The sequence below is a fragment of the Herpailurus yagouaroundi genome, unplaced genomic scaffold (genome assembly GCF_014898765.1).
Source record: "Herpailurus yagouaroundi ecotype Mexico unplaced genomic scaffold, PumYag 166, whole genome shotgun sequence".
Taxonomy (NCBI): domain Eukaryota; kingdom Metazoa; phylum Chordata; class Mammalia; order Carnivora; family Felidae; genus Herpailurus; species Herpailurus yagouaroundi.
Genome location: NW_024412407.1, coordinates 37,771,248 through 37,797,753, shown reverse-complemented (window position 1 = coordinate 37,797,753; position 26,506 = coordinate 37,771,248). Strand labels below are relative to the sequence as shown.

The window sequence follows — 26,506 nt, the reverse complement described above, 5'->3', positions numbered from 1 at the left end:
ATACACACACACACACACACACACACACCCCTCTGGGACACACGTGGCCCTCTGGACTTTGATATATTCTGAATTCAAACTTCATGTGGTGTCTTTCCGTCAGAGAAATGGAGACTGATTTCCTGCGGTGTGGGTTACAGTTGACAGATCCACGGATTAATTTTCCCACATTTTTGTTCAGCTATCTTAATTTGAGACACCTGGGCACATTTCATGCTCCGGGTCCGCCATTTTTCTTCTAGTGAAAACCTATGAAGGAAGAAAATGGTTATCTTTACATCAGCATATGTCCAGAGACTAAAGAGGGCCTCAGAAAATATTTTCTAATTTTTAAAATAAAAACATGAGTATTTAAACAATTTAAACAATATACAATATGGTGGGTAAGGTAATTCTTCCCACCCTCAGTTTTATTTTGCAAGGGAAGTTAATAGTTAAGGAGTAGTAGTCAAGGTTATATGGATAATGCTAAAATGGCACTTCTGGTTTTGTTCATTTAAAAACTGTTGAAAAGGGGCGCCTGGGTGGCGCAGTCGGTTAAGCGTCCGACTTCAGCCAGGTCACGATCTCGCGGTCCGTGAGTTCGAGCCCCGCGTCGGGCTCTGGGCTGATGGCTCAGAGCCTGGAGCCTGTTTCCGATTCTGTGTCTCCCTCTCTCTCTGCCCCTCCCCCGTTCATGCTCTGTCTCTCTCTGTCCCAAAAATAAATAAACGTTGAAAAAAAAAATTAAAAAAATTAAAAAAAAATAAAAACTGTTGAAAAGAGCAGAAATTTACATTTTGTAAACTATACTTGTGGTCTTTTGTTTTTTAAGAGAGGGAGAGAGAGCATGAGTAGGGGAGGGGGCAGAAGGAGAGAAAAAGAGAATGTTAAGCAGTCTCCATGCTCAGTGAGGAGCCCCAAATGAGGCTCAACACCATGATCCTGGGATCATGACCTGAGCTAAATCAAGAGTTGGATGTTCAACCAACTGAGCCACCCAGGTGCCCCTAAACTTGTGCTCTTACAAGAGATTTCACACTGGTCAATTTGCCTCTTTAATAAAATAAAAGGACGCTATTGGCAAATCCTGCTTCCCATCCCTACATCTTCTGAGTGCGTGGAGTGAGATGTCTTTTTTTCCTCGACTTTCCGAGTAGACCATTTTATATGAATATTTGTCAGATCATATGATTCGGTAGGGAAATTTATACCTGTTTCCTCAGTTCAAGCCCAACAGCATCAGACGACTCTTTCTTGTCATACAGTATGGGATTAAAATCACAAAAAAAGCTAAAATACAATAAACTCACAGATGGGAGTCAAAAGGGTTGTTGTCTACCCAGGTCCATGATTCCCCTCCAGGTGGAATAGTCAAGCCAATCCAGTAAAACACTCCAGTATTTAGGTGCTTCCATAGGAAACTCTAAAGAGAATAGGAAATATTATAGGAAACAACTGATCGATTCTTATAGATACAAAAAATAAATTTCCCAAGAGGACCTTTTGTATGCTAGTCCTACACGAGAAGCAGGGATTGAACTTCACACTTTTCTAACGGATCATACCGGAGGGACAACGTACCGCACTACAATGTCGTAAAGTATGCGTGGTTACCGGAGATCCTAAGACTGCGAGGATAAGCTTCCAAATTTGAGTCCTGGCTCGACGATTGATTGCTGTGCATCTTGGCACAGTTGTTGAATCTTTTTACTTGTGTTTTCCCCAATCTCTGAGACTCAGATTATAGTAGTACCTATCTCAAAGAGCTTTGTTATTAAATAACATTATTCTACACTGCTTGGAACATAATAAATTCTCATTACATAAATGTTAGTGGTTATAATTAATTACAGGTAAGAAATAGTAGATAGAAGCAAGAGAATATACAGGGAAGAAAGGAAGCAATATCTGAGCTGACATGGTACATATTGTTCATAGTTTCTTAATAACTTTTTCTATAGTAATAAAACCCCTGAGCCATATCTATGGCCAGACATAGTAAGGATATGTTTCCCAGGCTCCCTTTTGGCTAAGTGCGACCATGTGACTAATTTCTGGCTAATGGAACACAATTCAAGCGCTACTGAAATTCTAATCAAGCACGTAAAAGGTAGGGCTGTATCCTTCCATTCATTATTTCCTTCTTTTCTGATGGCTAGAATGTCCACATGGTGGTCCATCAACCGGAAATAGGTGGACACAGACAGCACTCTACAGACAAGCCTAGGAATCCATAGCTGTACGGACTAAAACGTGAGTGACATAACCAATTGCATAGAGGAATCGATACATTTTCCCCCTATTTTAACACTTCAACATTGGAAACCTCAGACACTCCCTGGCTCCTAGTAGTTTAACTGGGAGTTTTGTTTTTGCTTTCTGATTGTCCTAACGCTTTTAAGCGTACTAAAGGGTATCTTATGAGTGAAACTGTTTGAGAGTCAATAAAGTGAACATCTACCTTGTTTAAGCTACGGTGATTTGGGTTCTCTGTCACATGCAGCTGAACTCATAGGCCAAGTGTCGTAACTGTTTGTAAGAAAATAAAGTCGTTATGCACGCATACAAGACAACGTCGTGTTGTTCCATTGAATTATCTTTGCGCTATGGTAGAAAAACATCGGTTGACTAAATTTTTGTAGGTCTGCTTCTGGCATTTCTATTCAGTGTCACTGGTCGGTCTGTCTTTCGCCAATTCTACGCCATATTAACTAATTTTGCTTTATAGTAAGACTTGAGATCGAATGGTATATCCTCCATTCTCCTGCTTGCTTTGGGCCTAGTCTGTTCTTTTCTTAGTCTCTTTTCTTTCTTTTTTTTTTTAAGTAGCGTAGATGACCGATTCTACATTATTTTCTTTTCAAACGTAAGCACTTAAGGCGATAAAGTTCCCTCGAAGCTCTGCTTAAGTTGAAACCTGTAAATTCTGACACAGTAAGATGTTGTTTTCCGTCAATTCACAACATAGTTTAAAAATTTTGCTCCGAACACTTCCTCTTTGACCCAGTCATCATTCAGAAGTGGGTTGCTGAATTTTCAAACGTTTGGGAACTTTCCAAACACTGTTCTGTTCCTGATTTCCAGTTTAATTTTCTGAAGGTCTGAGGCATGCTTTGTAGAAGATCTATTTTTGAAGATTTTAAACGTTGATTAAGTTCTCACATATGGTCTGTCTTCATCAAAGTTCCATGTGTTTTGAAAAAAAAAAGTGTATTCTGATGCTGTTGGATACAGATTTCTATAAGATCAATTAGGTTTAATTGGTTTATAGAGTTGGCTATTTATTTATTTGTTTGTTTATTTATTGGGTTGTTTTTTCAGTTACTCAAAGTGACATGTTGATAACTCCAACAGTATTTGTGGATTCCCCATTTCCTCTTAGTTCTATCAGTGTTTACCTTGCTGATATATATAAAATTGATTCCTGTTGTGGGATTCAAGGCCAAAGGGTGGAATATTATGGACCAAATTGTGTCTCTCCAAAATTCCTGTGTTGAAGCCCTGACCCCCAGGACTTGAAAATATGACTGCATTTGAAGTCAGAGTCTTTAAAGAGCTGATTCAACTAAACTAGGGCTATTAGCGTGGATCTTAATTCAATCTGACTGCTGTCCTTATAAGAAGAAAAATTGGGGCACACGGAGAGACACAGATACAGCCACACAGAGGAAAGACTATGTGAGGATGCAGTAAGAGGTGGCCGTCTGAAAGCCAAGGAGAGAGGCATTGGCCAATACCTTGATCTTGGGACTCAGCCTTCAGAACTGCAAGAAATTCATTTCTCTTGCTTAAGTCATTAAGTGTGTGGTCCTTTGTCACGGCTGCCCCAGCAACCGCATACAACTCCTTTATCATTTTGCAGTATTACCCCCCCCTTTTTTTTTGCTTGTTTGTTTGTTTGTTTGTTTGGAGTGTCCTGTTTGTTTGGGTCCTTTTATTTACCTCGTACCCAATGATTTGACGCTAACTTGACTTGACAAAACCCACTGGTTTTGTGCATAGTAATGAAACGAGGTTACTAGTCTGTCCTAGGGTTGAAGTTAATCGTTAGGAGGGTGGGTTTCTCATCTGTTGCTGCTCTGGTAATCCTCGGTGCACCTCGGGTTTCAAATTCCTGCCGTGGCATCTTGTGTTCAGTGGTTTTGGTTTGTCTGTGTGCCAGGGAAATGTCTCCTTGACCTGAGAATTCAAGTCTCCCTTCTCACCATGCCTCATGAAGACCTCTTTGCGCATTCTTCTTCCTCCCTTGTCCCTCTCCCTTCTTGACTTCCTATTTGAAACTTGTTAGCTTGATAGTAAAAGGCAGCGGAGGCAATGGTCTTTCTTGTTCTGATTATGCCTCAGTCTTAGGCAGGCACTCACCCCCGTCTTCTCTGTGCGGCTTTCTCTGTTCTGCTGCCCCTCCTCTGAATGTAGTCGTGGTCCCATTATGTATTCTCGATCCTCCCACGGGAGTATTTTCGGTTCCCAGTCCTCTTTCTCACCTGCAGTGGGTTTCACCAGCGCCCTAAAGGCAGCTGTCCTTGTCACCGGCACGCACATGAAGGTTTTTGTGCCATAGCACAGTTAACAGACAGGGGGACAAGGATCTAGGTGGAATTTCTTGCCACTTCCGCATCACTACTCTTTTCTTCTTCCAGGTCTGTGCCACAATGGACACTTTCTTATGGTTCCTTCCAATCTTTTCTTTTCTTCTTTTAATGTTGATTTGTTTTTGAGAGCAAGAGAGAGACACAGGGAGACAGAGCGTGAGCGGGGAAGGGCAGAGAGAGATGGAGACACGGAATCCGAAGCAGGCTCCAGGCTCTGAGCCGTCAGCCCCGAGCCCGACGCGGGGCTCGAACCTACAAGCCGCGAGATCATGACCCGAGCCAAAGTCGGACGTTTAACCGACTGAGCCACCCAGGCGCCCCGCGCCCCTCTTTGCAATCTGTTCTTTGAGAGCCAGTGACGTTGACAGAAAAATAGCCTTCCAGGGTTTGTAGAATTCCCTCATTTCTAAAGAGCCCAGGAGCCTCACACTGTTCTTGCACCTTACTATCAGCCTGAACTCATCTTTAAATTATTTTGACTGAACTCTTCCTTCTGATGCGTAATGCCTGATTTGTGTATCCCAAGTGAGTGAGGATGTGTCTTCTCTTTCCCACAGGTACCTGTTTCAACATAGATTTTGGCCCTGCAAACCTGCCTTTCCCATGGATCTGAAACAAGTTGGCAATTTATAGTTAACTGGCTATTTCTTATTGTAAAAGTTGTAGTAACATTTCTTCAAGATCTTCGCATCTTGCCGTGAAAAATCTCCTTGCTTTTGTTGGTTTGTTTGCTTAAATACTTCTTTTTCTCATTTTCTTCTTCTTCCTCCCCCACCCCTCCTTTTTCTCCTTCTTTCTACTTTCTTTTTTTTTTTTCTTTGCCATAGGTGACACATGGGTTTTCTAGGTGGACTTATAATTCTCTTCCTTTCACTTTATTCTTAACTTATTTGAAAGCTAGAGACGGGGGCGCCTGGGTGGCGCAGTCGGTTAAGCGTCCGACTTCAGCCAGGTCACGATCTCGCAGTCCGTGAGTTCGAGCCCCGCGTCGGGCTCTGGGCTGATGGCTCAGAGCCTGGAGCCTGCTTCCGATTCTGTGTCTCCCTCTCTCTCTGCCCCTCCCCCATTCATGCTCTGTCTCTCTTTGTCCCAAAAATAAATAAACGTTGGAAAAAAAAAAAAAGAATGCATATATCTTATTAAAAAAAAAAAAAGAAAGCTAGAGACGGATTTGCTAGAGAAATTATTTTCTGTTTCTTGGAGTAATTATTCTTCTGTAATATATATCTTATCTGACTTTTACTTGCCTTCTTTGGAGAAATTTGGAAACGGAAATATTTATGTATAAATTCTATGCTGATTCCTTTTAGATTCTTATCTATCCGTGAAAGAAAACAATTATACCTGGCCCATTCAGTTGTTTAGGAATAATGTGAAGGGGTGTAATCTGAACTGGAAGAAGGAATTTTCTATTAAAATATATTGTCTCAGTCTACTGGTCTCCCCCATCTGGTTTATTGATTGCCTAGAAGATATGTCTTTTCTGTATTTCAGCATCCTTCCCTTTGATGGTGAGCAGGAAATACATGAGGCTCTTAGTGAAATATTTCATTGAACAATTTCTTTGTGCAGGGATTTGTTATTTATCCCTTCCAGAGCATTCTGATGAGAAGCTTTCCAGTTGATACCTGCTTCCCCTTTCTTGCCTTAAAATTGACCTCAAGGAGAAGAAAACAGTTCTTACTCTATCCTGGATTCAGCTCATATTTGAGTCAATTTGAGCTGCATCTGATAGACACTCTTACAGGTTGAGATTTGGTGTTACACCGGTTACAGTGAGAAGATAGTTTACTTCTTTTTTCTTTTTTAATTTTTTTTAACGTTTATTTATTTTTGAGACAGAGAGAGACAGAGCATGAACGGGGGAGGGGCAGAGAGAGAGGGAGACACAGAATCGGAAGCCGGCTCCAGGCTCCGAGCCATCAGCCCAGAGCCCGACGCGGGGCTTGACCTCACGGACGGCGAGATCGTGACCTGAGCTGAAGTCGGACGCTCAACCGACTGAGCCACCCAGGTGCCCCACAAAACTTCAATTTAAATTAAGCCAGTTAGAGAAATACTCTGCTCAAGGAAGAAGGTCCTTAATGAGGACTATTCTGTATTTCTTTTCTCTCAGCATCATCTTAATTTTAGCTGCCATGATATCTGACTCCAGCCTTTGTGAATATTGCAATAAACATGAGAGATGAGGGAAGATATTTACCGTCTTATATTTTAAAATGGAATCCAGTAAGCTATGGGGATCCCTGGTGGAGAAGTTAGGTGTAGAGTAGCAAATGAATTCCTCCAATCCATAGCCACTCCCTCCCAAAAAGCTTAAAAATGAACATGCAGTTCAACAATTCATTCAACCAACATTTATGTAGTTAACAGGAATGAGGCTTCACATTATTTTCATAGAAATTTCCAAGTATGTAGCACAATAACTGTAATGAAGAGTGTGAAGGATGCTATAATCTCCAAGTTTGATATCTCACCATATCGATGAAGTCTCGAATCACCATGAGATGTGAATTTTTCATGGCACAGTCATTTTTACTTTCATGCCAAGATTTATTAGCTTCAGCAACCCAGTAACATTTCCCCCCGTGTAGCCTCCAGTCTTTCGAAGGGCATGATTTATGAGCAGTAGAAGAGTTGAAAGAAACTGGAAGGAAAAAGGATAAGTAATTAAAAGAGACTTAGAACTATATACCTAATACCACATACAAGCTTCTCAAATTTTGTTAAATTATGGTCTAAAGCTTTCTTTGACAAAAGTATATGCTTTTCTCAAGGTGGATTTGGAAAGAATACAGATTAACAGAATTTCAACCATGTGTATATTCATTCTTCCATTCTTTTTCTGTTTAATTCACTTAAAAATATATCATATTTTCTATCAGCAAGGCAACATATAAGACACTAGGATCAAGACTGTATAGGGTCAATGCAGACACTGCCTGCACTCAAGTCTCAGGCAGATAAAAATTTTAAAGTAAAATACAAATTAGAGATTTTAATTAGTGGTCCACCATTACACCAGACATTTTGGGAGTTATCTATCACACTGGAATATATTTTCTTGGACAAAATTTGCATAATAAGTGGCCCCCAAAGCTTAAGATAGATTGATCCTCCCATATAAAAAGGATCTTGACATCCCCAAATGTGCTTGTAACAAGTAGTTTTGATTTATAATATTTGCCAGTAGGTTTAGATGATGACTCATAGCCATCCTGGGTATACCAGTAATTTATTGCCCTTGAAATAAATATCCTTTAAAAACACACATACATATACACAGAAAATGACTTGAAGGCACTGAAACATGAACAAAAGCAGGCAGATTTTGGAGGGGAAGTGACACTTGAAATAGGTATGGAAAGGTATATATTTTTTATTTTTACAACTTTTAGCTTAAGACAGCCCAATGTTGGTGCCATGTAGAGTGAGTAAAATTTCAATAGACAATCTGCAGTCTTTTGAGACTAAAAAAACAAGACAAAAACAAAAACAAAACAAAACAAAACAAAAAACCAGAGAACAGAGTTTGAAGCAACCACAGATCTTGAAAATGGAGGATGACTCCCATGAAGAAGAAAACATAAAGGATGTGCACCGAGTTCCAAGTATAACAGTTTTCCAAGTTGCTGCCTGATGCATGTGAAAGCTACATTATAGTTAAGGATAAAATAATTTATTTGGGAAAAAAAAAAAGAATTTGTTTGAGATTTGAGCTACTGCCCAAAAGGTAGATATTTTTGTTTGTTTGTTTTAGAGAGCAAAAGTGGGGGAGAGCGGCAGTGGGAGACAGAGAGAGAGACAGAGAGAGAGAGAGAGAGAGAATCTTAAGTAGACTCCACATTCAGTGCAGAGCCCCCATGTGGGGCTCAATTCCACATTCCTGGGATCATGACCTAAACCAAAATCAAGAGTCAGACCCTCAACCGCTCAACCAAATGAGCCACCCAGGAACTTCCCAAAAGACAGAAATTGAAATTTGAGGTCAGCTATACCAAGTCCCTGCTAAAATAGGAAAATCAACACTGTTTGGAGAAATACATCAGCATACAGACTTCTCAGCATAGCCTGCACAATATCCAAGGGCACAGTCTCCAAATACTTGACATAAGAAAATCAGGAAAATATGACCGATTAAAAAGAGAAAGGAAATCAATGCAGCACAACAGGAAAATGATGCAGATTGAGAATTATCCCCAAATATTCTAAAGCAGCTGTTCTAATTAGGCACAAGTATGTAAAAGAAAATATGTTTGTAATTAAAAAATGGGATACTTCTAAGAAATAGAGAATTTTTACTTTTGTTAAGAAGTGAAATTTATAATTAAGAAATGCATGATATGCAAATTTCATTAGATTGGGCTTAAAAGCAGAGAATTAGCAGGAAAAAAAATGTTTAGGGAACTTGAAATTGTCCAATATAAAAAAACAAGGAAAGGGGCGCCTGGGTGGCGCAGTCGGTTAAGCGTCCGACTTCAGCCAGGTCACGATCTCGCGGTCCGGGAGTTCGAGCCCCGCGTCAGGCTCTGGGCTGATGGCTCAGAGCCTGGAGCCTGTTTCCGATTCTGTGTCTCTCTCTCTCTCTGCCCCTCCCCTGTTCATGCTGTGTCTCTCTCTGTCCCAAAAATAAATAAACATTGAAAAAAAATTTTTTAAAAATAAAAAATAAAAAAAAAAGGAAAAACAGTTGGAAAAAATATACAAAGTCTCAATGTTTCGCAGGGCAATATAAAAATATTTAACATACATGAAATTGAAGTCCTAGAACCATCGGAAAGAGAAAATAAGGGGAAAAATGGTAATAGTTCAATTTCCTCCAAATTATTTAAATATATAAATCTATACTTTCAAGAAGCTAATCAAACCCTAAGCAGGTATTTTTACATACGCAAAAATAAAATAAACTGCTTGCAACAGAGAAAAATCTTGAAAACAGAGAAAAATTGCATGCCATTTATAGGGAAACATTAAAAAAAAAGCCCTTTCACATAATGAATTATGGGGGGCAGAATATAGTGAAAAACATCTTCAAATTGTTGAACAGAACCAAGAAACACTTAACTGTAGAGAACAAACTGATGGTTACCAGAGGGGAGGTGAATGGTGGGATAGGTTAAGTAGGTGATAGGGATTAAGAAGTGCACCTGTGATGAGCACCAGGTGTTGTATGAAAGTGTTGAGTCCCTGTGTTGTACAGCTGAAACTAATCAGATATTGGTCCAGTGGTTTTGCATTTTCTGATTTGATTCTTGGTCAATTCTTATTACATATACACACACACACACACACACACACACACACATATATATATACACATATATACATTTATATATATATATACATATATATGTATATATATATATATTTATAAAATTTCTGTCTTTCTTTTCTTCCTTTATCTATTCTGGTTGTTGTTTTGCTTAAGCAGACATTTTTAATCTATTCTTTTTACACCTCTTCTGTATCTCCTTCTTTATTTTCCTCTATCTTTCTCTGGATTAAGTGGTAGAGTTTCTCTGATTATCTGCTTGGTCAATTTCTCTCTCTCTCTCTTTTTTTTCTTTTCTTTTTCTCTGCCCCTGTCATTTCTGTCTTTGTATGGGATAAGGCTTCTTCCACTACCACCCCATTTTTAAATGTTTTCCAGGGTTACTTCAAAGACCAAATCAAAGCACACCTGATGAAAGGTCAAAACCACCACTACAAGTAGGGAAATAAAGCAAACAGAGTCACAACAAGAAAGAGGGTACAATACACTCCAAAAAGACCTTCTGAAGGGCCAGGCCCTGGACAGTGTATGACCCCCTTTTATAATAGTAGTGCTCACAGGTGCAGGACAAGCTATTAGGACACATAAAAGACAGAAAACTAGCCAAAATGGTGAAACGGAAGAAATCTCCTCAAAAGAAACTTGAGAAAGAAATGACAGCTAGAGAATTGCTCAAAACAGATGTAAACAATGTATCTGATCAAGAATTTAGAATAATAGTTATAAAATTAATAGCTAGACTTAATAAAAGCATAGAAGACAGCAGAGAATTTATTGCTGCAGAGATTAAGGAACTAAGAAACAGTCATGATGAATTAAGAAATGTTGTAAGTGAGGTGCAAAATAAATTAGGTGCAGTGACAGCAAGAATGGAGGAAGCAGAGGGGAGAATAAGTGAAATAGAACATAAAATTATGGAAAATGATGAAGCTAAGAAAAAGAGAGATAAAAAATACTAGAACAAGAGGGGAGAATTAGAGATAAGTGATTCAGTGAAACATAATAATGGCTGCATCATAAGAGTTCCAGAAGAAGAAAAGAGAGAGAAAGGGTCAGAAGGTTTACTTGAACAAAATATAGTTGAGAACTTCCCTAATTTGGAGAAGGAAGCAGACATCCAAATCCAGGAGGCACAGAGAACTCCCTTCAGATTCAACAAGAATGGGCCTTCTCCATGGCATATCATAGTGAAACTGGCAAAATACAAAGTTAAAGAGAGAATTCTGAAAGCAGCTAGGGACACATGGGCCTTGACCTACAAGGGTAGACACATAAGCGCAGTAGCAGACCTGTCCACTGAAACATGGCAGGCCTGGAGGGAGTGTCAGGAAATATTCAATGTGCTGAATAGGAAAAATATGCAGTCAAGAATCCTTTATCCATCAAGGGTGTCATTCAGAATAGAAGGAGAGAAAAAGCCTTTCCCAGACAAAAACTGAAGGACAAACCAACCCTGCAAAAGATCCTAGGGGGACTCTGTGAGTGGAACACTGCAAAGACTACAAAGGACCAGAGACATCACCACAAGCATGAAACCTACAGAGAACACAATGACACTAAATCCATATCTTTCAATAATTATTCTGAGTTTAAATGGACCAAATGCTCCAATCAAAAGGCATAGAGTATCAGAATGGATAAACAACAACAACAACAACAACAAAGAAAACAAGATCCATCTATATGCTGTCTACAAGATACTCACTTTAGATCTGAGGACACCCTCAGCTTGAAAATGAGGGAATGGAGAGCCATCTATCATGCTACTGGAAGTCAAAAGAAAGCTGGAGTAGCCATACTTATGTCAGACAAACTAGATTTTAAACTAAAAGCTGTAACAAGAGATGAAGAAGGGCATTATATCATAATTATGGAGTCTATCCATCGAGAAGAGTTAACAATTATAAATGTTTATGCTCCCAATTTTGAAGTACTCAAATATACACATCAAGTAATCACAAACATAAGCAATCTTATTGATAAGAATATGGTAATGGCAGAGGGCTTTAATACTCCACTTACAACAATAGACATAGCATCTAGGCAGAAAATCAATAAAGAAACAATGGCCTTGAATGATACACTGGACCAGATGGACTTGACAGGTATATTCAGAATTTTTCATCCAAAAGCAGCAGAATACACATTTTTTTTCGAGTGTACATGGAACATTCTCCAAGATAGATCACATACTGGGTCACAAAACACCCCTCAATAAATAAAAAAGAATAAAGCAATTAAGATCATACCATGCATATTTTCAGATCGCAACACTATGAAACTTCAAGTCAACCACAAGAAAAATTTTTGAAAGCCTCCAAATGCATGGGGGTTAAAGAATATCCTACTAAAGAATGAATGGGTCAATCAGGCAATTAGAGAGGAAATTTAAAAATATACGGAAGCAAATGGAAATGAAAACATGACAGTCCAAATCCTTTGGGATGCAGCAAAGGCAGTCCTGAGAGGAAAATACATTGCAATCTAGGCCTATATCAAGAAACAAGAAAAATCCCAAATACAAAACCTAATCACACCTAACCTAATGGAACTTGAAGCAGAATAGCAAAGACTCCAAAACCAGCACAAGAAGAGAAATAATAAAGACTAGAGCAGAAATAAACAACACATAATCCAAAAAAACCCAATGGAACAGATCAATAAATCTAAGAGCTGATTTTTTGAACAAATAAACCAAATTGATAAATGCCTAGTCAGACGTCTCGAAAAGAAAAGAGAGGGAACCCAAATAGATAAAATCACGAAAGAAAGAGGAGACGTCACAACCAACATGACAGAAATACAAAGAATTATTAGAGAATACTATGAAAAATTATATGCCAACAAACTGGACAACCTGGAAGAAATGGACAAATTCCTAGACACCCACACACTACCAAAACTCAAACGGTAAGAAATAGAAAGTTTGAACAGACCCATAACCAGTGAAGAAACTGGATCAGTTATCAAAAATCCCCAACAAACAAGAGATCTGGGCCAGATGGCTTCCCTGGGGAATTCTACCAGACATGAAAGCAGAGTTAATATCTATCTTTCTCAAGCTGTTCCAAAAAATAGAAACAGAAGGGAAGTTTCCTGACTCATTCTATGAAGTCAGTATTACCTTGATTCCCAAATCAGAGACCCCACCAAAAAGGAGAATTACAGGCCAATATCCCTGATGAACATGGATGCAGAAATTCTCAACAAGATACTAGCAAATTGAATCCAACAGTATATGAAAAGAATTATTCACCATGATCAAGTGGGATTCATTACTGGGCAGCAGGGCTGGATCAATATTCACAAATCAATCAATGTGATACATTACATTAATAGAAGAAAGGGTAAGAAAGCGATGATTCTGTCAATAGATGCAGAAAGAGCATTTGACAAAATACAACATCATTTCTTAATAAAAATCTTCAAAAAGTCTGGATAGAAGGAACATACCTTGACATCATAAAAGCCATATATGAAAATCCCACAGTTAATATCATCCTCAATGGGGAAAAACTGAGAGCTTTCCCTCTGAGATTAGGAACACGACTAAGGGATGTCCACCCTCACCACTGTTGTTTAACATAGTGTTGGAAGTGCTAGCATCAGCAATCAGACAACAAAAGGAAATAAAAGTCATCCAAATTGGCAAAGAAAAAGCCAAGTTTTCGCTTTTCACAGATGACCTGATACTCTATGTGGAAAACCTGAAAGACTCCACCAAAAAGCTGCTAGAACTGATACATGAATTCAGCAAAGTTGCAGGATACAAAATCAACACACAGAAATCGGTTCCATTTCTAGACACCAATAATGAAGCAACAGAAAGAGAAATCAAGAAATCGATCCCATTTACAGATGCAAAGAACCATAAGATACCTAGGAATAAACCTAACCAAAGATGTAAAAGATCTGTACTCTGAAAACTATAGAAAGCTTGTGAAAGAAATTGAAGAAGACACAAAGAAATGGAAAAACATTCCATGCTCATGGATTGGAAGAACAAATATTGTTAAAATGTCAATACTACCCAAAACAATCCACACATTCAATGGAATCCCAGTCCAAATAACACGGTCATTCTTCTCAAAGCTAGAACAAACAATCCTAAAATTTGTATGGAACCACAAAAGCCTCTGAATAGCTAAAGTAATGTTGAAAAAGAAAACCAAAATGGAAGGTATCACAATCCCGGACTTTAGCCTCTACTACAAAGCTGTAATCGTCAAGACAGTATGGTATTGGCACAAAAACAGACACACAGACCAATGGAATAGAATAAAGAACCCAGATATGGACCCACAAATGTATGGCCAACTAATCTTTGACAAAGCAGGAGAGAGTATCCAATGGAAAAAAAGTCTTTTTAGCAAATGGTGCTGGGAGAACTGGACACCAACATGCAGAAGAATGAAACTGGACCACTTTCTTACACCATACACAAAAATAAGTCAAAATGGATGAAAGACCTAAATATGAGACAGGAAACCATCACAACCTTAGAGGAGAAAACAGGCAACAACCTCTTTGACCTCAGCCACAGCAACGTCTTACTTGACATGTCTCCAAAGGCAAGGGAAGTAAAAACAAAAATGAACTATTGGGACCTCATCAAGATAAAAAGCTTCCGCAGTGCAAAGGAAACAACCAGCACACCTAAAAGGCAGTGGACAGAATGGGAGAAGATATTTGCAAATGACATACTGGATAGAAGGTTAGTATCCAAAATCTATAAAGAACTTACCAAATTCAACACCCCGAAAACAAATAGCAGAAGACATGATTAGACACTTTTCCCAAGAAAACATCCAGATGACCAACAGACACATGAAAAGATGCCCAATATGATTCATCACCAGGGAAATATAAATGAAAACCACATTGGGATACGACCTCACACCGGTCAGAGCAGCTAAAACTAACAACTCAGGAAACAACAGATGTTGGCGAGGATGTGGAGAAACAGTAACCCTTCTGCACTGTTGGTGGGAATGCAAACTGATGCAGCTTCTCTGCAAAACAGTGTGGAGGTTCCTCAAAAAATTAAAAATAGAATTACCCTATGACCCAGCAGTAGCACTACTAGGAATTTATCCAAAGGATACAGGGATGTTGATGCATAGGGGCATGTGTACCCCAATGTTTATAGCAGTGCTTTCAACAATAGCCAAATTATGGAAAGACCCCGAATGTCCATCTACTGATGAATGGATAAAGACGTTGTGGTATATCTACAGAATGGAATACTACTTGGCAATGAGAAAGACTGAAATCTTGCCATTTGCAACAACGTGGATGGAACTGGAGGGTATTATGCTAAGTGAAATAAGTCAGTCAGAGAAAGACAGATATCGTATATTTTCACTCATATGTGGGATTTGAGAAACTTAACAGAAGACCATGGGGGAAGGAAAGGAGAAAAAATAGTTCCTAACAGAGAGAGAAGCAAACCATAAGACACTCTTAAATACAGAGAACAAACTGAGGGTTGATGGCGGGGGAGGAAGGTTGATGGGCATTGAGGAGGGCACTTGTTGGGATGAGCACTGGATGTTGTATGTAACCGATGAATCATGGGAATCTTCTCCCAAAGCCAAGAGCATGCTGTATACAGTGTATTTTAGCTGACCATAAATTATATTTTTAAAAAAAGACACCAGCAACAATGCAACTAGGACTTTTAAGGATACATTTAATAAGAAATTACTATATTTGTACTTCTATATTTCTAATAGTAGATACTTTGACCAGATAGTATGAACCAGTGCTTCTTAACCATTTCTATATTATGGAATATAAAAAAAATTTCTGAAATGTAGCAAGATAAAAAAATAAAAGTCTATGGTTTACCAATTAGTCACCTAGATCTTTATAGCTCAAGAAGCTTAAGGCATACAAATGCTAAGGCACAGTGTTGAAAAAACTCTCTTTTAAAGATACTTTTCTAGAAGATAATTATATCCTAAAAGAATTAGATAAAAAAGTATTGCTTAGAAGAGCCCAGGTGGCTCAGTCAATTAAGCATCCCACTCTTGATTTCAGCTCAGGTCATGATCTCAGGGTTGTGGGATCGCACCCCACATAGGGCTCTGCGCTGCTTGAGATACTTTCTCTCTTTCTCCCTCTCCCACTTGTGCTGTCTCATTCTCTCCCTCTCTAAAATATGAAAATAAAAATGAAAATAAAAGTATTGCTTCGCTCGTAAGAAATAAGGAAAGTTGCTGAAGGGAGGCACTTAGCTAGAAGCCGAATAGGAAGCATTTCCATAAACGAGTTCATAAAGCAAGGTTGCCCTCAAAGCTAATCATTTATTTGTTTATTGATATCTTAACACGTATGTGTTTATTTATTTATTTATTTATTTGAACGATATTCAGGGCCCATCCATGATAAAAACTATCAGCAAACTTGGAATAAAAGTAACTTCCTTAATCTGATTAACATACAGAAAGTATTATACTTAATGGTGAAATACTGAAAGTTTTACTTTTTTAAAATTTTACTTTTTCATTTATGTGTATTTTGTATTAAATTATTTTTATTTTCATTTTTATTTTTTTAAAATTTTTTTTTCAACGTTTTTATTTATTTTTGGGACAGAGAGAGACAGAGCATGAACGGGGGAGGGGCAGAGAGAGAGGGAGACACAGAATCGGAAACAGGCTCCAGGCTCTGAGCCATCAGCCCAGAGCCTGACGCGGGGCTCGAACCCACGGACCGCGAGATCGTGACCTGGCTGAAGTCGGACGCTTAACCGACTGCGCCACCCAGGCGCCCCTTAAATTATTTTTAAATTTACATTCAAGTTAGTTAGCATATAGTGCTATAATGATTTCAGGAGTAGATTCCCGTGATTCATCCCCTACATATAACCCCCAGTGCTTATCCCAACAAGTATCCTCCCTAATTCAAAGCTAATGATTTATATCAGTTCTAGGGTCCTAAATCCAGACCTTGGGTTTGCTGAAAAGTGATAGAGTGAGCCAGTGAGAATCTGGTTAGTCCAGTTTATTCAATTTTTTTTTTTAACATTTATTTATTTTTGAGAGAGAGAGAGCGAGAGAGCGTCAGTGGGGGAGGGGCAGAGATAGAGGGAGACACAGAATCTGAAGCAGGCTCCAGGCTCTGAGCTGTCAGCACAAAGCCTGACTGGGACTTGAACCCACAAACCGTGAGATCATGACCTGAGCTGAAGTGGGATGCTTAACCGACTGAGCCACCCAGGAACCCCAGTCCAGTGTCTTCAAAAGCACCTCAAGTCATTTAACCGTTAGCCCCTCACTCCCTCCCCGCAGATGAAAATGCAACCAATCTTTGCAAGAAAGTATTTTTCTTTTAGAAATTCCATCAATTGAAGTCATTCAAATTAGAATAAAAACATATCAAATGCTTTAAAAAACAAGCCACGTTGCAGGATACACAAACAGCAGATTTGGTCACCAAAGACTTTAGATATTTAATTCATCATATGTATCAAAAATCATAATGTTTTAAATTATTTAAAGAATAAAAGAATAAGTAGAAAAATGATCAGATAACAGGAGACTATTGAAAGCTAACACAAGTGTGATTGAAATTAAGTCCTTATGGGGCGCCTGGGTGGCGCAGTCGGTTAAGCGTCCGACTTCAGCCAGGTCACGATCTCGCGGTCCATGAGTTCGAGCCCCGCGTCAGGCTCTGGGCTGATGGCTCAGAGCCTGGAGCCTGTTTCCGATTCTGTGTCTCCCTCTCTCTCTGCCCCTCCCCCGTTCATGCTCTGTCTCTGTCTGTCCCAAAAATAAATAAAAACGTGGAAAAAAATTAAAAAAAAAAAAAGAAATTAAGTCCTTAGAATTGAACACTGTAATCCCTGAAATCAGACTCCATGAATGAGTCTGTGGTGTAGACCCAGGAAAAGAGAGCATGTGTGGACTGCAAAACATGTCTGAAAACATTGCCTTCGGCACAAATCGATAACTTTGAGGACACAACGGGATGCTAAGAGAAATGGAGGGTAAGCCTATTGCACATCTAATTTAAATTCTAGAAAGAAAATAGAAGGTAGACAAAAAAATTAGAATTGATGGCTGAACAGATCTATTTTTATTTTACATATTTTAAGTTTTATTATTTTATTAAGATCAAATTTAGAATTGATGTTCTTTCCTGATGAATTGATCTAGGAATCTAGGAGAGGTGACATACATCTATAGCAATAGGATGAGGATTAGAAAACAAGTCTAACAAAATTTAAGGCTAGAGCTTTATTTAATAACACTAGTATGACCTGTGTCCCCAGCATAGTACATTATAGTACTCTTGCTCTGGAGATGGCATCCCACAAAATTTTCCTTCAGCGTCACACCAGTTAAAAAAAAAAATTTAACATGGGTTGTATCAGACAGCTTTTAGAATGTGGTCAAGGGGGCTTGGAAATATCAAAATCCAGTTTAACGTTTTAATGAATTCTCAGAATTTGAATGTACTCTGTATTATGGACTGGTAAGTCTTTCTAATAGAATTCTACCTGGATGTTCAGAAGAAGAATGGTATATAGTTAAAATTAAATTAATAGATTTAAACATGTAATAAGGTCTCTGGAAAATAGAAAGCAGAAAGACTAAAAGTAATTGAGTGTTTTCTTGACTTTTAAAAGCATGCAGGGGCGCCTGGGTGGCTCAGTTGGTTAAGTGTCTAACTTCGGCTCAGGTCATGATCTCGCGGTTCGTGGGTTCGAGTCCCACGTGGGGCTCTGGGCTGACAGTGCGCAGCCTGCTTGGGATTCTCTCTCTCCCTCTCTGTCTGCTCCTCTCCCCCTCTCGCTTTCTCTCTCTCAAAAATAAATAAACTTTAAAGAAATAAAAGAATGCAAATACATTCATATGAGACAGCAAGAGAAAGACCAACGTAAGATTACCATTTATAATTATTTTGCATTTAATAACATCACCTGGTAAGAAAAAAAACTACCTTAGATAATCATGGACTTTAAAAAGGAAAATATTTTGATCACATTGTACATCCGCACATGCCCCAATAGAAATATAAAGAATAAAATGCAAGTATTTCAATGAAATACCTTTACATTTAGTTAGAACTCTATATAAGCTCATTTTTCTCCTTTGCCTTGTAACTCTGAGTATTTTTGTCATGGACTACAATGGGTCTATAGAAAGTAATGATCTCAACCATACCTCTGCAGGTGCAGAGGAACGTTTCTATTCAGATATATTCAGGAAAAACCAAAGCTACTGTCAATGCCTGGCTACTCAGGGATTAGACAATATATAGTAATGTTACCTATTGAGGCGACTGTTCCAGATTTATTTTCCCCGGCACAGAATTTCTCTTTTGATTCATCATCCGTTGTATTATGTCTTGCAGAATTGAACTGGGAAACTGATGAAAGAAGAAACATATTTCCCTAACTAAATAAAAAAACCACAAAACCATTGGGTTCTAGTGACTAAAGTTCAATCATGTAGAAACTCTATAGGAACTTAAATAATTAACATTCTAAGGGGGAAAACAACATTATTTTCCCCAAGATTTGGCCTTTCCTTTGGACTCTTAACCTTATTAATGTTAACTTTGGTGAAAATGAAAAGATATGATCTGGGACCAGATGTTGTTCACCTGATTTTTTCCTGGAAGCTCCATACTTATTTTAATAAGCACAAAATAACCAGCCATGGATATAAGCCTCATTTGGAGAGTTTGCGTTTAATGAAACACAATTATATCAAGTGTTAAGGACACTTGTTTCAATCAAGTGTCACCTGATTCAGGGAAAGGATTTTATTTTCTTCTACAAGTTTATTTATTTATTTTGAGAGAGAAAGGGAGTGTGTGCATGCACATGCGAGTAGGGGAAGGGCAGGGTGAGGGAGAGAATTGGGGTTCCATCTCATGAACCATGAGATCATGACCTGAGCTAAAATCAAGAGTCAAAGAATCAGATGCTCGGGGCACCTGGGTGGTGCGGTCAGTTAACTGCCCGACTCTTGATTTCATGGTCAAGAAATGATCTCACGGTCATGATCTCAGGTCATGATCTCATGGTTCGTGGGATGGATCCCTGAGTCTGGTTCTGTGCTGACAGCACAGGCCTGCTTGGAATTCTCTTTCCCTCTGCCCCTCCCCTACTCATGTTCTTTCTCTCTCTCACAAAATAAATCAATAAACTTAAAAAAAAAAAAAGAAAAAAGAGTCAGATCCTTAATCAGCTGAGCCACCCAGGCTCCCCTCAGGGAAAAGATTTTATATGTTTTGATCTGGTTCATAATTGTTTCAATACTTTGCATGTAAATGCTATCTATAGAAGTATAGGGTGAGCCCGGAGTACTTTTTCTACAATGACAAATATTTCCTGTCTTTCTGATGGCCATTGAACCGAAATTACCTTTGTAATTTATAATTTCATAATAATGTGTATTAAGCAATTAAATATTTAAAATCTATTTTGGTAACAATTCTATTGGTAAAAAATACGTTTTATTGACAAACTGATGTTTTAGTAACAAACAAATCTATTAGCTTAACATAAAACATATATAGAATAGGTTTTTAATGCTAATTATTTTTGTTTCCCTCCTCCCTAATTTTATAGCTGCAATTGCAATTAGACAACAGACTAGTTATATTAAACTAATGAAACAACTGATCTTTCTGGGGTTTTGGGTGTGCATCTCAACTAGAGGTTCGACCTGGACTTCTAGGTCTTTCCCATTCTGGAATTCTATCACTGTGCCTATTTCTTCATAACTTCCAAGGCCATTCATAATTGCTAATACCATTTACAAGGATTCTTGATGTAGGCAGGTATGCCTTGGCCTGTTTTAGAGTTTGATTTAATCTGGAAACCTGGATTCCTTGCAATATATACACTCTGTGTGTTACCTTAGTTCTATAGACATTTGTGAAGAACTTTTCTCCAAGCATTTATTCAACAATTAAAAATATTTGCCATATGAATAATTGGATTATTCTCAGTTATGTTCAAAGTACATGAGTAGAATTTTTAAATGGTTTATTAGGAAATGTTTTCACCTATTGATTTAAGATTGATAGTGCCCAGGACTAGCTCATGTGAATAAACTTGCAAATTTAAACTTATAAATTTAATTTCCTTTCATCGGAAAATAGTTTTAGAGCAGCTTGTATATAGCTCAATATTAAACTGCATTGTGCAGTTCAATCATAAAATATAAATATATTCTTGACATTTGTTTCTTTTATCAATGAAAAGAATCCACAATTATATCACATACTGAAGTTCTATGGAGAATCTTTCATTTTAATTGTTTCAAACTTCATACTTTTTGTGAAGTTGTACTGCATTGTTTAGGGAACCATTGAACAGCAAACACAATTACAACAGGTCACTAGAGAAAAATACTTCAGGATAAATGAATAATACTGATAATTACTTACCCAAAATGCTCAACACAATTACTATTACAAGAAGGATGATGATAATTGCACATCCAACTTTCAAGAAAATTCCATGATGGTGAGTATCTACAAAATTGGATAGATTGGAGAGATAAAATTGGATAGTAACTCCAGCAGATATTTCCGTATATGGTGAGAGGTAAGAGGGGGCTCAATAAATTTTCTTGGTTATCATGCTTCTAAGTTACTCTTCTTTGAAATATATAGACCCCGTTTCTTTTTTGCGGGTGCATGCACACACACATACGCACTCACGCAGAACGTATATACTTTTCTGGTTTGTGAGGAGGGGACTTATAAAACTTTGAATGGGTATGAATTTTTGTTTGTGGGTTCATTGCACTTATTCCACAGCATTACAATGATCTACTGTGTGCAGTCCTAAATTTTTGTATAAGACTGAGACTCTCCAGATTCTCTAATAAGTTTATTGACAGCACCCACTGATGTGGATTGATCCATTCTTTTCTCTCATGTAACATGCCTACATACTGTGGTACATAACTGTGTATTTTAAAATAAAGTACTCTTAGAGATTACCTCAGCCAACATCTGCACATTAATGGGTATATTCAAGTCCACAGCCACATAGTTATTTGATGACAGAGCTGAGATCAGGCCTCAGCTCTCTTGACTGACTACCAAACCAGTGGTTGGTTTGCTGTTCACTCTATCTCATTGTCTTTGGAGTAGTCAAAAGATAATAATAAATCACAAAAAAAGGACTTATTAGCTTTGGCTGATAATTAAACCGGCCATCTCTAATGCAAAATAATTGCAGCATATCAATTCCACTAGATAGATGATATATACACTGAGAAAGTAATAAAATAATTAATGTTGATACATAACCAATTACAAAGTCAAGCATCAAGACCGGTTAACCTGAATGCTTATTTAGTGGTCTATCATTACAGAGTGCTTTGTTCTATGTTCAAATTCTTACTGTTATTGAATAAAACATCTTTAGTGGGATTTTAATTGTCAGAAGATAAAAAAGGCTGTGTATTTTCATTTATCATGTAGAACAATGAGAATGGTGCCAGTCAAGGTATAATCTCAAGAAGAATGTGATGGTATCCCTACACCCGTTTTTAATATAAAATAGACATGTTTTTCATAACATGTTTCAGGTTACAGACCTAAAAACTTACAGAATAAAATTTCAGATTTTGTGAAGGGACTGACATAAGGGATATTAGCTCATTTTTTTGACCCTCAAGGTACGATTTACCAAAAGTGTGAATTTCTCAATTTTAGCCTGGGATATTCTCAGTGGCATCATACTTTTTCACTTTTTCACTTCAGCTCAATTTCATCATGACCACCCTCTTTGTTTTATATCTTAAAGAACAAATGAACCTATAATATCTATTGAGTGTCTCATGAGTTCCATTTATTTATTTATCCATTTATACATTCATCCACTTACCAAGCATCTACTGATGGCCTGTTAGGTACTTGGTACTATGTGAGGTGTTGGGGATGCAAAGATTAAGAGATTAGGGACAGGGTCTCAGCATTTTTGAGGCTCTAAAGAAGTAAGGAATATGGTAACTTTAAGGAGCAAAGAGAAAGACAATAGCCAGAGCAAATTAAGTAAAACATACGGAGTTAGAAGAAGACTAAGAACCTGACATATCATATGTAGGGCTCTAGAGGACATGACAATTCAGTGTACCAAATAATTTTTTCCCTCTACTGTGATATGGCACATGAGAACAGAAGTTGTATTTATCCAACACTAGGGATATGCAGTGAAAGAGTAATAAAATATTTGATTTCTGGTCATAAGCACCATTGTGGGTAAGTAATTTAATCTTTATATATTTATGTTTTCTCTCTTTAATACTGGAATATTGAACTAGATGGCATTAAAGATGTTATCTCCAAATCTCTAAACGTGGAGAGAAGTAAAGTTCTATCTGTAAGCAAAAAGGAAATCAAACCCTGGAATGTAGAATTGAAAACACTGGTTTTGTTGCTTGAAGTGAGTTAAAATAATGCTAGAAAAATGGACTAATAGTGTGAGAATTTTCACAATGGGAGAATAAGAATGCAATTCTATTACACATTATTTTTCAAATTAAGTTCTATCTTCTCATCGAAAAAGAAAGCACCCAGTGTAGGGAGAAAAGAAAGCAGATAAGCTTCTATTGGGCAAGTTAGAGAGGTGACATTTAAAAGTAGGGAATAATATGCTTTTGCAATCGGAGAAAATCACACATCAGTTTCATTTCATAACAAATTTAAAAATATAAAAGAAGAAATACATTCTGTGGAAATATAGAAAATCATACATTATATTCATTCTACAAGGGCAAACGCAATGAGATTTTAAATTACATAAATATTTTATATAAACTATTTTTTAATTATTATTATTTTTAATTATTTTTTAATATGAAATATATTGTCAAATTGGTTTCCATACAACACCCAGTGCTCATCCCAACAGGTGCCCTCCTTCATGCCCATCACCCACTTTCCCCTCCCTGCCACCCCCCATCAACCTCTATCCTAGAGAAAAGAATGGAAATGCAACATGAAATTTTCCCTAGTACTTTGGAGGATAAAAGACACATTGAATTTTAAAATCTATCAGTTCTGAGTGGTTTGTGATTAAGGTGCAATGTTATCTTTAGCTATATGCCTATCTCTTCATATTCCAAAAATATTCTATTACTCAATAGTCACTAATTCTAAACTTCATGAAATAAAATACTAGCATTTCATGTCTCCTTAGTTTAGTTTAACATTGTTGCCCTATCAATTTGCAAGTTTCAAAAAGATAATTAACAATGTGAATAGTAGCCAGGAATTTTCCCCCTCTGTATAAATAAATGTATCATTCTATATTAAAAGGGCAGGTTTAATCAGAGGCATATAAAGTGTAGAGAAAAAAGGGGTCATGAGTACAGATGTCACTGTATGAGTATAAATGTTCACTGCAAGAAATGCAAAGAATCGAAAGTTTACAAAAGCCGAAAGCGAAGTTCTGTGTATTAAGAATAGAATTATATATAACACCCAGTGCTTATCATAAGTGCCCTCTTTAATATCCATCACCCATTCAACCCATACCCCCAACCCCACCTCCCCTCCAGTAACCCTCAATTTATTCTCTATAGTTAAGAGTCTGTTTCCTGGTTTGCCTTTTTTCTCCACTCCCCCCACCATGTTGATCTGTTTTGTTTTTTAAAATTGCACATATGAGTGAAATCACAGGGTGTTTGTCTTTCTCTGACTGTCTTATTTCACTGAGCAAAACACTCTCCAACTCCATCCATGGTGTTATATGTGAGTGAAAAATCACTAAATTCTACACCTGAAACTAATATTATACTGGATGTTAACTAAGTGGAATTTATAAAAATTTGAAAAAGAAAAGCATAAATTACAATTAACTTTATGAACATTTGTTTCACTAAAAACATTCACTCTTATCCTTGCATTTTTCTATTTTTTAGTAAGACATATACAAGCACAGGACAGAAATAAAGGAGATTAGAAGTAGAATATTAATTTTAGAAGGACCCCTAAATCCAACTTACCAGATTTCTGAAGCGAAGATGAATTTCCTAGAGAAAAAGCCCCATCAGTTTTAATATCCGCGTAGATTATATCTCCAGCCATTGCACATATTAAAAACAGAGAGACGAAAAATGATGTTCTGCTAAGGGAGTTTCATAGTTCTGCAAATACATTTCCGGTAAGTCAAACAAACTGAGATGAACAATTTTCTTTTGCTCTCCCAAATTTGGTGGGTTTCTTCTATGAATAAGTGACAAAGCAATGTGTTCAGTCTTACCAATCAAGACAAGAGATTTCCAAACACTTCACGATAGGGAAGAAAACTACTATTCGTACGGGAGTTTCTTGCTCTACAGTTAGTTTTCTGCCTAAATTTGGAACAGTTTTCACTTTTGATATTACCACGGATGACCTCCTGCCATTTTTTCTTCTATAAACTACTTCCTCTTTTAGTTCAGACATATATTCTCTGGCAGAAATTCTGTGACCATTCAGCATTTTCTCCAAAGTGGAATAGCAATTTGGAAGGGAGGACAAAGAAAAAGAATGATTTATTTTGAGAGAGAGGGAAAGCATGAGCAGGGGAGGGGCAGAGAGAGAGGGAGAGAGAGAATCACAAGAAGGCCCCGCGCTGAAAGCGCCAAGCCCAACACAGGGCTTGATCTCATGACTATGAGGTCATGACTTGAGCTGAAATCAGGAGTCAGACACTTAACCGATTGAGCCACCCCGGTACCTGAAAACGAGGGATTTTATAATGGATGTGATAGAAATAACTGATAGACTTCTCATCTTGAAATGCATCGCATTTACCTAGGTAATACCTTTTTCACCTAGGTAAAAATTCCCTTAGATCTATTCCTTCTTTTCTATGTTTTATAATATGAGCATCAAACTGAGTTAAAACATGGATCATGCAGAGGATTTCCAAGCTGATAATTATATTTAAGGCACAGAAATAAATTCTATGTCAAAATAATTCAAGGTTATATCCTTGAAGAAAATAAATCTTATGTTTAAACAAGGTTCATAGAAATTTCCTGCTGAATGCAATGTATAAAACGTAAATTTTGATCTCCTGTTTTTTCTAAAGTTACACTAAAATTATATTAAAGGAATAAAAATGTAAAAGTCTCAAACAATAACAAAAAAGAAGTGAGTTCTAACAGATAAGGAAAAAAAAATCAGTCAGTTCGTGGAAGATAGAGATATCATCATTGATGAAACAAAGTAGAAGAAAGTGACGTCTAGAATATTCATAGGGAAATAACTGAGGAGAGAGCCCAACTACCTGTGAAATTCTCATAAGACTCAGAGGTCAGAAATGCCAGATATGAAAAATGACAGAAAGCTTTAGTTCATAAGCAGTAGATTAAATGGGCTTCTGTACCGGAAGGAATTGGTTTCCTCAATATTCACCCAAATACGTTGCATGGAATTATTTAAACTGCAGTCATCCTTAATCCCTTCGATCCAAGGATTTTACCTATATTAACCAAATAGCTAGAGAATAGATCTTGGTTTTCTGGCATCGAGGGTTCCCTCATGGTTTCTGACTCAAAAGGCTTCTGACCCAGGATGGGCTATACGTTGACCTCATGACCACTGTGACACTCTCTCTTTCTTGGGATGTTCTAAAACTCTATATGTTGAGCTGAATTTTATACATGAAAAACTGACTTTGAGAGGTTAT

At 37.5% G+C, this 26,506-nt stretch overlaps 1 protein-coding gene across 2 annotated transcripts; it reads right to left on the bottom strand.

Annotated features, from left to right (window-relative positions):
* Window positions 1–25,183, bottom strand: CLECL1 (C-type lectin like 1). 2 transcript variants are annotated; one of them, XM_040488980.1, is made up of 6 exons: window positions 24,834–25,179; window positions 21,259–21,345; window positions 19,126–19,224; window positions 7,052–7,221; window positions 1,293–1,405; window positions 1–249 (listed from the first exon to the last, which is right to left on the bottom strand). In XM_040488980.1, exons 1-6 carry the CDS (start codon window positions 24,913–24,915, stop codon window positions 135–137), a joined length of 666 nt encoding a protein of 221 aa, XP_040344914.1. In that variant the 5' UTR covers window positions 24,916–25,179; the 3' UTR covers window positions 1–134. The 2 variants fall into 2 exon arrangements, with proteins under 2 accessions (XP_040344914.1, XP_040344915.1); XM_040488981.1 differs by lacking the exon at window positions 21,259–21,345 and having other exon boundaries at window positions 24,834–25,183.
* Between the last annotated feature and the right edge of the window lie 1,323 nt (window positions 25,184–26,506).

Excerpts from the sequence above, each read along its gene's own strand:
- CLECL1 (XM_040488980.1), bottom strand. The coding sequence starts at position 24,915 with ATGGCTGGAGATATAATCTACGCGGATATTAAAACTGATGGGGCTTTT. Across the intron at positions 19,225-21,258 it reads AATTGTGTTGAGCATTTTGG|TTTCCCAGTTCAATTCTGCA; the intron begins GTAAGTAATTAT and ends TTCTTTCATCAG. Across the intron at positions 7,222-19,125 it reads TGGAACAGTCGCCTCAATAG|TTTCTTTCAACTCTTCTACT; the intron begins GTAACATTACTA and ends TTTTCCTTCCAG.